The sequence below is a fragment of the Crassostrea angulata genome, chromosome 5 (genome assembly GCF_025612915.1).
Source record: "Crassostrea angulata isolate pt1a10 chromosome 5, ASM2561291v2, whole genome shotgun sequence".
Lineage (NCBI taxonomy): Eukaryota > Metazoa > Mollusca > Bivalvia > Ostreida > Ostreidae > Magallana > Magallana angulata.
In genome coordinates this window covers 39,846,604-39,865,301 of record NC_069115.1, presented here as the reverse complement: position 1 = coordinate 39,865,301, position 18,698 = coordinate 39,846,604, and the positions used below count along the sequence as shown (strand labels likewise).

General features: G+C 34.0%; 1 protein-coding gene across 8 annotated transcripts in view; it reads left to right on the top strand.

Moving 5' to 3' along the window:
- The window catches only part of LOC128183672 (glutamate carboxypeptidase 2-like), a 35,159-nt gene that overhangs the window by 8,477 nt on the left and 7,984 nt on the right, over window positions 1–18,698 (top strand). For 4 of the 8 annotated variants that reach the window (XM_052852776.1, XM_052852778.1, XM_052852777.1 and 1 more), the window contains 7 exons: window positions 12,090–12,293; window positions 13,984–14,049; window positions 14,358–14,514; window positions 14,631–14,762; window positions 15,421–15,546; window positions 16,678–16,852; window positions 18,194–18,284. In XM_052852776.1, coding sequence (XP_052708736.1) covers window positions 12,090–12,293; window positions 13,984–14,049; window positions 14,358–14,514; window positions 14,631–14,762; window positions 15,421–15,546; window positions 16,678–16,852; window positions 18,194–18,284 — 951 coding nt within the window. Of the gene's footprint in view, window positions 1–3,803; window positions 3,954–7,024; window positions 7,188–8,695; window positions 8,893–10,590; window positions 10,851–12,089; window positions 12,294–13,983; window positions 14,050–14,357; window positions 14,515–14,630; window positions 14,763–15,420; window positions 15,547–16,677; window positions 16,853–18,193; window positions 18,285–18,698 lie in introns of those variants that run through there. The other 4 variants (XM_052852781.1, XM_052852782.1, XM_052852779.1 and 1 more) reach the window with 4 other exon arrangements.

Sequence of the window (18,698 nt, the reverse complement as noted above, 5' to 3'; positions counted from 1 at the left end):
TGTGGGGCTGTAGACCTATGTTGTTGGGCTGTAGACCTATGTTGTGGGGCTGTAGACCTTTAATGTGGGGCTGTAGATCTTTATTGTTGGGCTGTAGACCTATGTTGTGTGGCTGTAGACCATTGTTGTTGGGCTGTAGACCTATGTTGTGGGGCTGTAGACCTTTAATGTGGGGCTGTAGACCTATATTGTTGGGCTGTAGACCTATGTTGTTGGGCTGTAGACCTATGTTGTGGGGCTGTAGACGTATATTGTTGGGCTGTAGACCTATGTTGTTGGGCTGTAGACGTATATTGTTGGGCTGTAGACCAATATTGTGGGGCTGTAGACGTATGTTGTGGGGCTGTAGACCAATATTGTGGGGCTGTAGACGTATATTGTTGGGCTGTAGACGTATATTGTTGGGCTGTAGACCTATGTTGTGGGGCTGTAGACCTATACTGTGGGGCTGTAGACTTATGTTGTAGGAATGTAGACTTATATTGAAGGGCTTTTATCAAAAGGATTGTTTACTGTATGAAATCACTCTCGTTTGTATTATTACAAAGAGATACTAATGTATCCCATGGATTCGGAAACCGTAAAACCCTTTTTACAGTTTTTATTTTTATTTTATTTGTCACCCTGATACTCTTGTGTTGAACTGCACGAACATTGTTACAGCTGTATTATTATTGAACTTATTTCCGTAAAGCTCTTATTTGCACTTACTTGATTTCATAACTTGTGTTCAACGACTGCAATCTTAGCCGAATGATGCTTTCTCCCTAGCTGATGACTTTACTGCATTTAAAAAGGAAATTATGCAAAACCGACTTTGAGCTCAACAGTTGTTTTTGGAGAATTTGTGTGTGTGTTTTTTTTTTTTCTAATGACGTGAAAAGGAATGTTCCGAAAAAGTACAAGATGTAGATAAAGTATGTATAGTTCCAAATTTTATATGCAAGTTCATTTCACAAAGTTCCGTTATTGTTAGAAACTTATGAAGATAACTTTAGTTGATCTTTACGTTAACATTTAACTCTCTTCCTCTGTATACTACTTGTCTGGTGAAGAAAAACACACACCTTTAATCTTTTTGATGTTCCCTTTTATGAGTACATATCTCTTTATCGCGACCGGTCGATAATTCTTGTTTACATCCAGATTTTGAGATTAAAAACAGAATTAATATCTGCTTATAATTTTAATAACGTTTTACGAACGAACAGGGATACTGACATTTTTTTTTCTAAAATTATTTTGTATTGACTTTTTGACGTACCGGCAACAACCAACTGCCATTTTTGAATGTAATGAACAAGTCAACACGGGGAAGGTTAAAAGCTTAGAAATTTTGTGAATTATTGATAAGAAAAGTAATAATCATATGGGCAATTCAGGACTTTTGTTACTAGAAAGAGTTTTTGGAAACATACAGTGAAATGACGCAAAAAGGCGGCTGTTTCAATCTTTTTAATCAAGCATATTATGTGTGTACCACCATATCGTTCATGCCGTACGCTTCATACAATGTATACTAATATTAGGTATGTATCTACTTAAGGCCGGGTGCAATTTGTTCAGAGCTGCATGTTCATTGAGTGAACATTTGCAATGATATACCGTATGAAAGTTTGCAACATGTTGCCATGCAACTAGTTGCCAACCACAAAGTAGTTATGCCAAGATGAGGGTTATCTTTCCTTTCGTGTTACATGTACAAGGTAAAGAAGTGCCGGGTCATTTTTGAGGACGACGTTTACTCAGAATGGAAAAAAAAATCCACAGATGATAATGAAAAATCATTTATTGTATGTGAAAGACCTTTGATTGTAGTGTTATTTTTCACTTTCTATGAAGTTAGGTCAATGACCTACTTTTTGCGTTAATGGCCATTGAATATTTTGTGAAAACTTAACAAAAATCCCTTCAACTTTTACACTATGATTGAGATTTTCTTGATTGCGAGAATACTACAAATAACTAAACTCTTTAAAAAATGAAATACAGTTTATGAATGACTGTTGCACTAAATGGATACAAATAGTTTTCAGTGACAATTTATAGAAAAATTCCATTGTTGATGTGTATCGGTACGTTAATTAGAAGAATTGGCGAATTCATCTTACGTGTAGTTTGTTGATAGGGTCGATCGATCGATAAACTGCTTAGAACTGCATCGTGTAGATTTCACCCCTGTCAGTTTCCTAATAATAGCTATTAACCATAATCGTTTATTTTTAAGATATAGTGGAGATGATACGCAGAACACATGGATTCAATACATATATCTCCTCTCTTCAGTTAATCTTTCCAAACGAGTATTGATTCAAGATTTGATGAGTCTAGTTCAAACAGGTGCTCGGAAACAGAAAGACATTATTTTCTTTAGTTGATGCAAGGGTGTATGTCACCTGTAACTCTGCGCAGAACAATCTCAATATGACAACAAAATCAGGCAGAATTCATAATATTGACACGAACTAAAGTCTCTACATATTACTGTCATTTACCGACCTCTGTCGTGGATAGGTGACAATATAAGGCGTGTTTATCGTCAAATGTCATTGATGGAATGATCTGAACAAATATTACAAATATTTTGTTTGTTATATCAACCTCCTAACGATTTTAAGTATCTTAAATCCGGGCATAACCTCCCGTAATAAAGCAAAAAATTCTTCTCGGATGAAGACAGTATTTCTATAGTCTGGTGTTGTTAACAAAGAAAATGCCATTGACCCCCTTCAGTGTCAGGCCAAAAAATTTAAAAAAAAAAAGCTTTTGCAGAAAACTTTCGTTCATTGAAGAACAAAATATATATACATGTACACCCGGCGAAGTTCAGTATCCTGATATTCTCGCTACCATTAATGTCAGTTGATTTGGCTGACAAGGATGATGTTTTATAGCTATACATGTATACAGTAGCTAGAAGTTCTGTTGCAAATGCTTCGCGTCAGAGCTTTGGTGCACTGTCGGTTGTTACGTCATCAGATTATACTATAACAAATTCTTCATCATAGTTCATATAGAAGTACATATGTATACATGTGTAGATATGTTGATACTTTCAAGCGATTATACGTCATACGTCACGGGTTACATGTTTTTCTTAAAGTTCTAAGTGCCCCAAATTTGAGTGCATTTTTCGGAATTTGTGTGTTTCTGTTCTCTTCTTCTCATTGCGTGGCTGGTTAAAAAAAAAGAAGTTGACGGTGTCGGTAAGTGTTAAGTCATTCGATAATTTTATCTAAAGATCATTGCGACAAATTCCGACCCAACTTCGCTAGCCAAGGGTGACTATCTACGGTGTTTCTCCATTCATCGAATTCTCTGAATAGAGATCGTCACCCTTGGCAAGCGAATATGATTTCTACCAGAATTTCCCCAATTTTTGTTTTGAATAATAATATGGCAGCGAAATAGTCGAAGAATTAAAATGTTATCATTATAACTTGGCAAGATTGGACTTTCTTCATCGAGGATGCAAGTATATTTAAGAAAAATGCAGAATGAGAAATTAGTTGTCGAAGAAATCTCCAGTAATTTCTAATAATCGAAACTTAAAGGAAAAATCATTTACTTAAAGGCGATTTATGAAAAATTATCTGAAATCATCGAGTTCCATTTGCATTTTTTGAAAATGTTTTGCAGAATCTATACACCAAAGGTAAAATATCTGAAATGGATCTCTTTAACCAGGCTTTAATGGAATCTATTGGAGTTTAGTCAATATTAATTTTACTTGTACACTTTATCTGACCGGTTTAAAGCGGTTAAACACATTAAGTTAAAGAGATTGTTATTCAATGGTTATAAATGGAGACGCGAGTATAGCGGATGTTTTCCTGCGTTGTGCTTTGCCATATTTTACCTGTGAGTGAGTGATATGATCTTAAATCTATAGCTGTTTATTCCGTCTTGAATTATTGAAGAAGCGCCATGTTTTCTTCACGGGAAAAGTTAAGGTAACAAAAACATTACGTGCGTAAATTTCATAAATTCATGAATGGCTTTTTTCATGGTAATTACCATATTCAAAATCTACTGATAATGATAGACACCTTTAAGACTACCTTTGCTATGACATACCATAGTTTTAAACTGAATTAATCACGTGTTATCTAAAGTTAATTTATGTAATATTTATGCAATGCAGCAGATGTCATGGCCCATTTCCTGTTAAAAAGAGCGTCAAATGTTGTCCTCATGTATACACGATGCATGTTTCATGAAACGTTACGGTGATCCACTTTTTGAAAATTCTGTATACTAATGTGTTAGTACAAGTGCTTTTGAAACACATTGTTATCTCATTGGCCCGATAAGGATATGATGGTGTGTATAAAGTCAATTGTTTTAATGGGATTGATGGCTTTGAAGTAGGGAAATGATGACGTTTTCAAATAGCCTTTGAACTACGAAAATACATGTATGTCAGACAGTGAAAGCCTAAAGATCATGAGAACTTGACCAAATGTAAAGGCATATTTTTTTTGAAAACAATTTTTATTATTGCATTAGTAGCCAACGAGTTGAGGTATTTACGGTGTTTTATGGTGATTCTCTGTATAATTTTGACATTTTTGAGTCTGGGAAACATGCCCCTTTCTCGAAATAGGAGCAATTGGAATTTTTTTTTCAGAAAGAATGCTGTCTGGATCCCCTACCTGTGAATTTAAATCAGGAGAAATCGGTCATTTACATGACATGTATAAACAGGGTAACTTTATTAGGGCAATCGAATCGTTGGATCTAGCTGCTCCTCTGATTTCAATATCCTTTATATTACATCATACCAATGAGTCTTAAATTTGAAGTTCGAAATCTTGTTCAATGTTTGTGGGTTTAGGTCCCAAAAACCACATGTCACCCTCATACCTAGTCAATAAGGAGTGACGTTTTGCTAAATCATCAATTTCTTCATGTTTCTTCATGTTTATATGTATAAATAATGTATAGAGCTTCATATAAATATTTCCGAATTAAATTTGGTTGTTTGTTCAGATATCGTATTTACATGTATCTTTACGGTGGTATAAGAGGCACTTTAAGATTGCAATAAAGATGACCCCCCCCCCCCCCAAAAAAAAAAAATCTAAGAGATAAAATGTTTTAATACCTTAGTTGACTTTGATCTCATGACTTTTAGACCCAAGGCAGAGAATTTGACGGCGATTTGGTGTTTAACAACAATAGCATAGAAGAAAATAGAAATAAAGTGACGTTGAAAAGACGTTTTACAACAATAGCATAGAAGAAAATAGAAATAAAGTGACGTTCAAAAGACGTTTTACAACAATAGCATAGAAGAAAATAGAAATAAAGTGACGTTCAAAATACAGCCGGTAACGAAGTGAAGTTGTTCGAACCGTGTCTTTCTTAAAACATCACACTGTAGATTTAAAGGTAAATACACAAATTTCAGAATCACTGGAGAAGCAAAAATTCACAGATGATTTGTCGGGTATTATTATCAAATGTCAAACGCATCATATCCTCCATTATATTTTCCAAAATTGAAATTACAATGTAAAGATTTCCACTATGTAATTCCGTAATTAAACTTTATTTATTTAAGTTTTTATTTGATTATAGAATGCTATAATTTTGTTTGAAATAAATGAGCATTCAATTTCATTTTTGCATGCGGTAATGAAAAAAATAGCTTGCTATTAATTTAACCTACATTTTTTGGGCATATTTAAACAGGGTTTGATACAAATAAACTAGGAAACAATTTTTCATGGAAATTTATATAAAAATGAGAAAATTCACGTGTGTCCTTCATAATCTGACAGGGGAATTCTTGTATCAGGATTTGTGACCTTCTTTTGACTCAAACTACTGTAAACAGTTATTTTCGCCCTGCTTTTATTTTCGTCCTTCCATACTTGCAAATCGTTTCACCCCATATTGATTTCGTCAGATGCAGTTAGAAATTGATGTTTTTTTTCCCAGTTAGCACTGCAATTTGGAGTATGTTTTGAATTCGCACAGTCTTCAATTTGCCTGGAGATAGAAGGGAGAAAAGGGCGAAAATGAAGCGGGCGAATATTTTTCTGTATACAGTAACAATGTTAAAGCTTAATTCGAGTCAACGGGACATGTATTAAATTAACTACATATGTTGTGTTCAGTATACTACCTAAAAGTATAAACAATTTCAATAAAATTCTAGGAGCAAAGCAACTAACTTTATAAAAAAAAGCCCGGAAACTATCAAACAAGTATACTATAAAATACAATTATAACATGTCACTCCTTCATCGCAAGGATCAGCTCTAAACGACATATTTATTTTGGTAAACTCTTTAAGCAATGCGGATATGTTGTATTAAGGTGAATGACAGATTTGCATATGGTGCACCACATGACCTTTTTTTTTTAAACATTGAATCATCAACAAGGTGAATGAATGTTAATCACCTTACCTGGCCTGCTAAATAAAACATTGTACGGATGTCACCTGTATGATTATGTAGTACAAATACCTGTATGCAGGTACATGAAAAAAATGTAAGCAGGTTTGACAAGTGTTGATTATCCCAGTGTGTTTCCTGCGTTGATTGTTACTTTTTTAGACATCCTATAATTGTATACATATACTTTAAGTCTACGGTTTCTAACCAATCATCCCTTGGGCATTTTTGTGTTCTGATCGTCTCGTCCAGCTAAATTGTGATCAACAGTCTGAATTTTGTCAGGGACCCTTCGAGAACCTGCCTATTTTTTTTTTACATAGTGCACTTTTTCGCCAACCATTTGGACAGTCTAGTTTTTGATATAGTGTACAAGTTTTACTACCTATTTTTGAACCTTGAGGATTGATTCAGTTTTAGGATTAATGTGAATTTTATTACATTGGTTTATGACCATTTCATTTCAATTTCATGACCTCGTCAGTGATGTGTCATATTAGCTAGATGAATATTTGTGTTTATTTTACTGAAACTGTTTGCGATTGTCATAGTATCTATCGCTAACACTTGTCTGCCTTATAAAGGGCAAGTCGAATTAATAAGGGCGTAGGAGGTTTTTTCACAACTTTTAAAGGAATGTTTGTGAACTCTGCAGATCATCAATTATATTTTAAATGGATTTCTGATTCACTATTACGCCTAGTATTGAATTTGAGTCGAAGAATTCCAGTCCAGGTCGCATTCTTATGATAAAATGGATAAAAAAAGACACCAGTACAAGTGAGTGCGGTATATATAGTACAATTAATGTACCTACATCTATGTGTTTCTACGTTTTTTGTGGAGTTTTATTTTTGAAGCGAAACACAATTATTTCCTTTTTAATTATATATATATTTTTTAATCAAATCTTTTTGTCATTTGTGAATAATTTTTATGTCAATGTGAATAATGTCTCTTCCCGATGTAAAATTCGCTCAATTAGAGAGAGAGAGAGAGAGAGAGAGAGAGAGAGAGAGAGAGAGAGAGAGAGAGAGAGAGAGAGAGAGAGAGTCAATCTTCCATCGGAATGTGTTTGTGTTTACATATTACATGTGAAACTGATTGATGTTAATCACTCTTTTGAATTTGATGTACATGTATGGATAGTGTAAAACAAGTTTGTGAAATAATATTCAGTAGGACTTGAATAACTGGGTTAAACGCCAGAAATTTCAAGTTTCTTTAGAAATATAATTCAATTTATATACAGATATGACGAAGCTTATTTGGGAGTGGTTGACATTTTTTGTTAATACAAAGGTACCGTCCCTTTAGGGTGAATGTACACATGGTTCCAGCAATAATTTTGTTTTCCTTTTAAATTTTGGTAACTTTGTCCAGTGTCAACAGCTAAGAAAGTATTTCTTTTCTCGTTGCTTGTTTTTCGCTTCAAACTATATTTAGATTTCAAATTTTGCTTTTGAAAGACAATGAACGACCGCCTTAAGGCGTTTTAATGGCACCACCCCCGCAGATCAAGAGTGAATCAAAGTTCAAGAACAGTGTTATGAAAAATGTTTTTTACTCACTGAGCCACTTCACGCAAAAATTTGTTAGCGCTTTGAAGTAATTGGTGGGTCACGGCATTGGACCGTAAAACTACATTAAAAAATCATCGTATAGGCATCACCTGTTGTAAGCTAACGACAAGAATTTATTTAAAGTGGAATATTAAGTCACTCAAATTGACAGGAATTTTTTTTGATAATGAAAGATATAATGATAAATAAATTGTACAAATATCAAAACAAGCGAAAAATTTGCAGTTTGAAGATAAAAAATTGCATATCTAAAATAATTATTCCAGTAAGTAGCAACAAAAGCCCAGCTGCGAGATTCGAACTCGGAATGTACGGATCACTAGTTCGACACGTTATCCACTCGGCTATGGAGTATGTTACATGTTTCAGTCCATAAATTCTTTAAATAATTTCGATCAGCGGTCAGTCATTTTGTGATATGTGTTATTCCACCTTTAATTGTTTTGCACTCCTACTAAACAATAACATAGAAAACATGGGAATCAAGAATCCAAATTCAGGTCGCATTGTATGCTGTATTTGCTTTTGGGATTTTGTTTAGTTTTTAGTAAAATAGTGATTGGTGAATTTCTTTCACAGACGTTGAGGGGGGGGGGGGCTTAGCGCCACCCCCCCCCCCTTTTTTTTTAACGTAGCGATGACTCGATTGGTGGTTTTCTTGTGCGTAAAACTCTCCTTCCTGTTATTAAGCTAAACACAAATCCATTGAGACAAAAGCAATAAGGATGCCTGCAGTAAAATGAACTCACCTATTGTTCATTTCACTAAACACCCGGGAGGGCTGCGTGACCTGATTGGCTATCATGCTGCCGATAATGATACAGACCATATGATCTTTTATTTATTAACTGACGTCGGATAGGTTTTCTTATGGACCATAATTTAAGGAATACTACCTACTGGTAAGCGTTCTAAGACAACTTGTGAAAAAAAAGTTTTGTATATAAGGTGCCTCACTACACCTTGAAATAGTTTCTCAAATCACCTGAAAATTACTTGATTATGATAGATAGCATGATGGATAAGAGGTATAAGTGTCAAATAGGCGAAAAAAAATGTGCAATTTTAGATAAAAATGATATTTTCAACATTCAGTAAACATGAACAAAAGCCTCAGGCGGATTCGAACTCATGACCTGCTGTTTACTGGCCTAATACTTTAACCACTGAGCTATTACGATATACAACTGAATCGATTGATACAAACAGTTTAACAAAACATTATAATCGCCATCTTGTGACGTAGTGTCTTAAAAAGAATAAGTATCGGTGTGGTGAAGTACCTTAACAGAATCAGTAACAAAGGTTTATATTTGATTATCAAAAGAAATATGCAAAATAAATTTTAAAAAAAGGGTCAAATGAAAATTTTCAGTTGTATATTCCAAACACATTACATACATTTTCACTGTTATAAAAATATATCACTACCACATGAAAAAATTATAGTTTAGTACCACAGTGTATTATTAATTTTGGATATTTGGGGTTTAATTTATTGCGAGAAAAATAAATATCAAGAGGTACATGTTTTTCTTCTAACGGGCTGGCGTTCCGAATGATTCAACATATATCTTCCTCTATAGCCTTTGTAAAAACCTTATACATATTATTTAAAACCATTTTCACTGACGACCAAGAGCTAATTTCCTATCATTTCCTGAAACCACAGCCATGAACAAAAATATACAAAACAGCTTAAATAGGTCATAATATATACACAAATCTTTGTTGAGTCAATGTCTTTTTAAGAATTCTGAGTCAATTCAACTTGGTTTTTTCCCAGTGTACTTACTAAGCATTATTTCTTAAATTGAATTAGATTCAAAGAAAAGAAAAATGATAGCCGATCCTAAAGGAAATAAGGGATAGGCCATCACCAATTCCCAAACAAAAGGGAAAACTATATATTTTGACTTACTGAATGAATGTGTAAAACTGTCTGAGCAAATCGTATTGGTAACGTAGCTAGTACTTCCAGGAAGTGTTCCCTGCGATTTGACGACAAAGGCAAAAGTAAGGTTTTAACAGGTCCTATCCTTTAACTTCAATTTTTATCAGAAAAAAATATTTTGAACAACATCAGGTAGTCATAATAATGGATATTTTTTAAACTTAAAAGCAACCACGAAAGCTAACAAAAAACGACTTGCATTTCAGCTGTTTATGGAGGTTGTTTATCATTTTATTTATTTTATCAGTGAGAGCAATTTTCCGAAATTTTTTTCTCTTGCAAAGAACAAATAAATTATAGATAACACCACTGCTACCAGATCTTTATGAGAACGCTTTTCATGGTTCATTAGGTCAAACGTTGCTGCTACTACTTAGAATCTGGAAACTGCCATTAATTTAAAAAAATCCTTTCAATTTTACAAATAGAACCTACATAATGACACTGACATGCACGTCTTTATAAAAGATTTTTTCCGACTCTATATTTACACGCGGACCAAAGAGGGGGAAGGGGGGTCAGATTGTTCCGGACACCCCCTCCCCTAGGAAAATTCAAACATAGAAAACTCGTATAGTAAATTACCAAACAAAAAATAATAAGACCCTATGACCCCTTGGTAAACAAAATTATCCTCCAGAATCCACATGGGAAACTTTTTAGATCCGCGCATGGCATTTATTTTTGGTACGTTCGTTGCGATAGGAGTTCGTTTGATTCGGCTCCCCCGCTCTTTGATTGGTTTAATTACTACCTAGTAAGTACCGAGAGAGCTCGTGCCGGCACTACTCCGGTACCTCCGAATTTACACGTATAGTCTTAAAGCGCAGCTCTACATGACTTCAGTTGCATGCGCAGTGTTTTCACGAGTTGGATTATAAGTTGAAAACTAATGACAAACGTTTGGTAAGAATTTGATTATCCTCAAAATGCACGGTTTTAAAATTGATTTTTTTTTTTAGAGATGATAAAGTTGAATGATTACGATAATTATCATGACGTCAGAAAGAAAAATCGTAATCAATTATTTTTGTTAAACTTTTAAAAAATATTTTAGGGATTAATTAGTTAACGTAGATGTTGTTTTTGTTTTATTTGTTATTAGTGTGTATCGTTTCCTTTTTTAGGTTAGGCATTATTCTATCTCGTATATTAACATTGTTGATTATCAAAAATGCACTTGTCAAACTAGATCCGCTGAGAAACTGCAAGTGGATGTTTTATACTGGTGCATTTTATTTTGTTTTCAATTAATTATTCATTTCATATTTAGGCATCATATTGTCAAAAAATATAATTCTTAAAGTCGAAGAACACTATTATATTGATTGATGAAAATTGCATAGTACATGTACTTGACATTGTTGTACAGAGTTGAGTGTCACTGTGGGTTTACATTACTCCTGCTATTCCCATGGGACACTCGAACGAGGCAGTCATCGTTCGATTACTATCTTCAGTATACATTTGAGGAAGTTCCTAACATTAATCCGGTTGGCACCAATCCGCATATCCCCTCATATATACGTACGCTCTTTCCTTCCGAAATGTCGCCAGATTTTCATAACTTTATTTACATCAACACAATTCTTAGATAAATAAAGCCCCCTTTTTAAAAAAAGAAAAGAAAAGAATGTTTTCTTCATTATACGGCTCAAACAATGACGTCGATTATTTTATATTGCGTAGTAACAACTTGCAATAAAAGTGCAAGCAACTTTGAGACAATCGTATTAAAATATACTTACAAATACATTACAACAAGCAACGCTGGAATGTTTGATCGATTTGGCAAATTTTCGTTATGTAATTTTTCCAACATGTGACCTTAATTTTGACTATTTTAAAATCAAAGCAAGCTATAAAATACGAGAGCGTTACATATATATTATACATTGCTGTAAACACGTCTGTCGAACATTTTATCATCAACAGGACACAGATCTTTATATATATATATATAAATATATATATATATATATATATATATATATATATATATATATATATATCACTGTATCAATATTTTTTTCTAAAACGATGACCCAAATAGATAACTATATATGCAGATCGTTGTACATGAATAGGTTTTTTGTCACTCTAGTACGTTGAGTTTAGTGATTTGATACGCCTTTTGTTTTTAAGGTTCTCCAACATGACCATTGACAATGAGGGTGTGTACAAGAAAGCAGGATGGGGCAGGAGTCAGTACGCGGTGGTCTTCGTGTGTTCCCTTCTATTCATGGGGATGGGGATCGGGATAGGCTATGCAGTCGGCAGGAACAATTCCAACTCCAACATTCCACAGGCAGGCGACACCGCCCAGGAGACGGCGACAAAACCCCCCAGGTATTTAAACGCCTTAACGTGACTTGTTGTCAAACAAAGTTAAAAATCACCAATTTAAGAAGACCAATTTTTAGACAATATTTATCTCCTTGAGAAGAAGAGCTCTATGGAAAGATACGGGAAATATTGTTCAGTTGAGGCGTGTTGTCACCTTGAAATTTATTTTAGTATAACTATAGCTTAATATCAAATCTTCATATTTTCTATAAATCTGTGTTGCGAGGACTTTAATCTTTTTCCAACTTGCAATTTCCCCCTTTCCTTGTATTTCATTGATGCAAGTTTATGGGAACAAGCGTTTTAGTATATGAAATGTTGTAGATGGACGATTAGCATTTTTTGGGGAATTTTTTCCTAACAACAGTACTAGTAACCGGTTTTTTTAATAAGATTATATTGATTTAAATATAAGTTTTACCTAATAATATTTTAGAATATTTTGATCCAATGGCATATAATAAAATTATTTAGTATATATTCACACGCCAGCATGTCCTGAATTTCCACATTGCTGATTCAGCATTTTTTTTTTACGTGTATGGATTGAATTAAAAAAAACAACCTACCACGGAATGCATAAAATCTAATTGTAAACGATGTGTATCGAATTTTCAGTGAACTCAATTTAAGAGGCATGATGTGCAATCAATTTTACATTTTTTTCTGAAATGCACGGTTTGATTTTGTAGGTAACTTAATAGAATTGTAATAATGCCAATTTTAAACATTCAAAGACCAAAGACCCTCTTTTACTGAACCATTTATATTTAATTAAAGAGCAACATAAAAATGATGAAATAATATTTTTTTCCCCAATCTTGGAGGTAAAAACGCATTGGCACAGGTGGTCTAGTAGATCTGAAATATTCGACTAATAGTTAACTTACTATAAATTATACTTTTTTTTCTCGGGCATTCAATGAAGTCTTTAATTTAAAATATCTAAAAACAAAACCTATTTGATCTATTTTGATTTAAATCGTGCAGCACTTTAACTATCTCATGATTTATAGACATGTAATAAAATAATATTAGATTCTAAATCATTTTTATCATCTGTGTGTGGTATTTTGGAATGGTGTTTTTCACCTAGTTTTCGTCTTTATACTGTACATGTACTGCAAACGTACGATACTTGGCGGAACATGATTTTTCAACAAGTTAAATTGGATTTGATTTAGCACATTTCTGAATGTACCTATTTACATGTACCTACTTATATATTTCACATTAATTTGGCGATGTACTTGATTTAGCGGACGCCATTTACGGCCAACAACGCTAAAAAGAATACACAGTTAACCGTTTAATACAGCTTCGACTCTTCAGCCGACTAGGTAGCCGATAAAAACTTTTGTCTTTCCCCGGTTGGTCCGGAAACATCAGGGATCACTCAGTTAACAACTTTGATAAATGATTTAAAAAACCCCGAAAGATTCAGAAACTTGAAGGATCTGTACAGATTTATATTCTGTTGATAAATTAAAGTTAACCCGAAGCAAACCTTTGATAACATGTCATCCTGACCTCAACACTAGCAAAGTTTATGATAGTAGGCGTTGTATGTATGCGGATCTCCAAAAGATATTTCGGCATTATACTGCCTTTCATCTTTAGAACTTGTGCTAGTCCAAGAGATTGCAGCTTCTTTAAAGAAAATAGATAAAGATCGTTTTTCTCTCTGTTTCAGATCTCCTCATCCTATAGATACCATCCTCAGTAGTATCAACAAGGATAACATCAAACAAAACTTATGGTAAAGGCAGTTCCTTAGAATGAATCGCGTGTTTTTAATTCAAGTCTTTGTCATTTCATGTCCAAAATTAAATATATATTTAAAAAGCTTTGAAAAATTATTTTAACAAATTATAATCTTATTTATTGACAAAAATTCTATCTGTACCAAAGAGAGTGTATATATTACATTTTGTAAGGAAAGTTTTTTTTCCCTGTGAACCTTAATATTTATGAAAACTGTTTAAAATATTTTAAATTTACGCATTATGATGATTAAATCAAGAAACCAAGAGTTTTATTGATTTTAAAGATAACTTGTCGTAATAGGAAATATACAAGTCGTCCGCGCATGTCCGGAACCCCGGGCGGATACGAGTTGGTGCAGATATTACAGGAAGCGTGGAGGTCATCCGGTATCGATGAGGTCAGGGTCACTCCTTATGACGTATTGATGTCGTACCCCAACAGGACGAATCCAAACCGGGTATACATCTGAAAGCCTGCTCTTCACTTTCTCCAAAGAGGCAGCCTGAAGCTAAACAGAAATTAAACTTATAAAGTTCATTTTCATAAACATTCTATTAATTGTCGTTGTTTCAGGTTCAACTTTTGACGTCATCAGGACAGTTGATTTTCCAGTCTGCTTTATTTGAGCCTGCTCTGGACAGTCTCAGTAATAACTCTGAAATCATTCCACCGTTCAATGCCTACGCTGCGGCAGGAATCAGCGAGGTAAGGGGGTTTCACAATCGGAACATCGCTCGGCCTTTTCCGTCAACTCGACTTGACGGAAAAGGCCGAGCGATGTTCCGATTGGGGGTTTCACTCTTTGAAATAATATTTACCATTTTTTTCCAGAAAGATAAATAAATGTATTGAGTCTATATTTTGAAAATTAACAATTGTGTAATGCATTTTTAATTAAGTTTACATATTGTTTTTTGCATTGTCCCAATCTATTATTTTTTTCGGCACATTTATCAAATTAAGGAACAAGGAATCATTCTTTGAGTATCGTGAGAGAATCAATTGCGGTCAAGGCTGATCAAATCCAATAAAGTTCGAAGGGCTTTATGGGATATTTGATCACGACCGACCGTATTTGATCACCTCATAATATTCAAAGAATGTTTCATAACTTTTATTTTGGTTATTTGATTTTCAGCCTTTGTTTAACTAAACATTAAATTATTGACAATTTTACCTTATTTTCATTTCATATAATAATGCAATCCCTACTTGCGCCCCAACAGTACATTATTCGCGTCATTGATGAACTTTATTGGGCTATAAGTTACGCAAAATCGATTCGTGGCTACATGTATATTATTTGTGTTGTCACAGACAAAAAAACTGGAAAATGAAAATTTAATGGTTTTTTCCTTCAAAGGGCGATTTGGTGTATGTCAACTATGGTAGGATAGAAGATTTCTTATACCTCACCCAGAACATGTCCATTGATCTGAAGGGGAAGACCTTAATTGCTCGATACGGCAAGATCTTTAGGGGTGACAAGGTACGTCTTACGCATGCCTTTTGCTAGTTTCAGAAGGAGGTTGAAACAACGGAAGTAAATATACAGAAGGATGTGTCAATGGGTTCTTATATTTTGAACGTTATATAAAAAAAGACTTGAAGTAGACACAATGATAACGCTTTTGGAGAAATACCGGAAGTTGTTGACATGGTAGTTTCACGTTCTCAAGTGGTGTTAGTTGTGATTTATTGGCAACCGCAACTTCTCTAGACGTTTTCGACAGAGCTCGGAGAATTCTTTTATGCGTGTTGGAAACACCCGAAAAGTTACGAATGCGTTCATTTGGCGGTAAGTTTTTGGTGGAAATGAAGGAGGGGAATTAAATGAGGGATCCCTAGATTTTTGCGTGTACTCTACGGGGAGGGGAGTAGAGGAGGGATTAAATAACAGAGTGGGACTACTTATGTAATAAGTGCAACTAGAGTCTCGCGGAAGAGGAAGCATTAATTTTACTATAGCTTGACGTTACACCTTTTTTAAAACCAGACATTTTGCATGATTTAGGAGGACATAAACCGCAATTGAGAGTTATGCACCGATATTATTAATATTAGGGCATTGCATTTAATTAATATATTTCACGTTCATGTATGCATGCAAGATATAATGGTATTTGGATTAAGTATAGTATTACTCAACGACTTTTTAAATTGCTTTCTGGTGGATTTTAACGACCCTTTAGAGAGAAATGATAGCTACTTGATGCCATCGCAAAAATTCTCACAGAACTATGGGTTATGAAAAAAAGTCAAACATGGGATCTGATTTTTTAATACATAAGATTACATATTGCATCAAAGAGACAACTAGAAATGAAAATGAATAGTTCAAGGGTTGGTCAAACTTGCAATACATTTATATTTTGGGATTTGTTTTTTAATTTAAAAAACGAGAAGTTTAATTTTGAAAAATTAAATCGGAAAATATGCCAAATAAACATGCATGCACTGTAGACATTTTTAAATATTTAATTCTAGAAAAAAATGCAATCTTGAAAAAAGGAGGAAAAACATCCAAATTACATTTATTTGATAAAATAAATAAGATTTAAGAAAAAATCAAATTTGGTTTTTCAATATGTATTTGTTTTTTAATTATTTTTTTCTCAAGGTGAAGAATGCACAGCGGTTTAACGCGTCAGGGATTATTATGTACACCGACCCATCGGATTTCAATAGAGGAAACTCGACCTACCCAGACTCTTGGTGGATGCCACCCTCGGGGCTACAGAGAGGAACGGTGGGGGGTGACGGAGACCCCCTCACTCCTCTCTACCCAGCCACAGGTAAATTTTCCGATTACTAAAAATACCCGTCCACGTAATATTAACCAGTCCACTATCCGGCCAAAAGTAAACTTCAATCCTTGGGTAAATTACCCAGCCGCAAGTAATTTATCCTTCCTTAGGCAAATTATCCAGGCATAGTTAATTAATTATCCTGTCACTCGTGAATTATCCATCCACATGTAAACTATCCAACCACAAGTAAATGATCGAAAGGGGGTGTTAAAGCTAAGTAAAAATAAAAACTTAAAGGTTCTACTTAAATTGTTTGATGGGAAGGGGTATCAAGTTTTCCATTTATAGAAGAAAAATAATTAGCCGAAAAATCTGCAATCTGATTAAAATCAGATCCTCAATCCGCTCCTTGTTTTTCTATTATCGCTACTCGTACGTGTAGCGAAACAAGGAGCGGATCGAGGATCTCATTATAAACTGATTGAAAAATCTGTTGCTTTGGAAACGGTTACACGGGTACATAAATATATAACTTCAAAATTTTTTTGATGCAACTATTTATCCAATTTTCATAGTAGCTTAGAAATTACTGAACAGGCATTTTGTATTATAATTCAAAGGCGGGAACGTATCATCGTTTTCGAAAGGGAATTTTTTTTTGGGGGGGGGGGGCGATGGAAGAAACCTAGGTCTCAAACATCTTGACAAAAAAGAGCGTTACTGCACATGCACGTGTATCTTAATATGATTTATATATTTGATGTCTCCATATAATTTCCGTTTTACTTTCAACACTGTCATAAAGATGGGGGTGCTTTGGGCCGCCTCGATCTCTTTTGCTACCTGGAAAGGTTAATATATTGCTATGATCCGATGAAAATCAGGTGTTGTCGAGTTCTAGCGTATGCGAACAGATGCCTTCTCAAACATCTTGACAAAGAGGGGTGTTACTTCGTCGTGTTTTTCATTTGATTTATATGCAAGTGGTCTCCCAATAATTTCCGTTTTATGTTTTAAACACTGTCAAAAAAGGGGGAGGGGGGCGGCTTAATTAATGCCAACCCTGTCTCACTGTTGCTTCCTGAAAGGGTTATATTGCAATCTGATTAAAATCAGCTGTTTCTGAGTTCTAGCGTAACAGCTGATATTAATCAAATTGGTTAATAGTATATTGTTACTAAAACCATCACATTTCCATTTTGCCACTGAAAGGGAAATTTCTATGTCTTTATCATAAATTTTAGAATATGGTATAAGTTTATCTTTTTTTTCCCACACGACATCTCTCCGAGATTCTAACGAAGTCTATCGTAAAATTGTCAGAATTTTTTGTGAAAAGATGCACATTTTACTTGTATTTATTAATTACTGTACTTATGTTTTAAGACTACGCATACAGAGTAAAAGAGTCCGATGTCTCCGGAATAAAGATTCCTGCTCAGCCCATTAGTTATGGCGACGCCCAACACTTTTTAAGGTATCAGTAAACTGTATATACATGTGTACATGTATGTTAACTATACAAACTAATGTTATCAGCTTTAACTTATGAGAATTTCGTCAAAATTGTTTTTTAAAAAAATCGCTTCATTTCTCAAGACTTCAAGATGAAAGCATGACTAATAATTATAATCATTTTCTTTTATAAAACGGAGTGAATGCGAGCTGTAGATTTTTACATGATTTACTGAAAATCAGTTTGACGTATTCAATAATAAGTTTCTGTATTATAATGGCCTTTGCTGCATACATTAATGGATTTCACTGACCACTTATAAACCATATTGATCAACTACAAACCATGTAACTAAAATAGGATTTTAAAAATTAATTTTTCTTAATAAATTCATTAATATGTTATTTATTATGATTTATTGTTCCGATCTGTGTT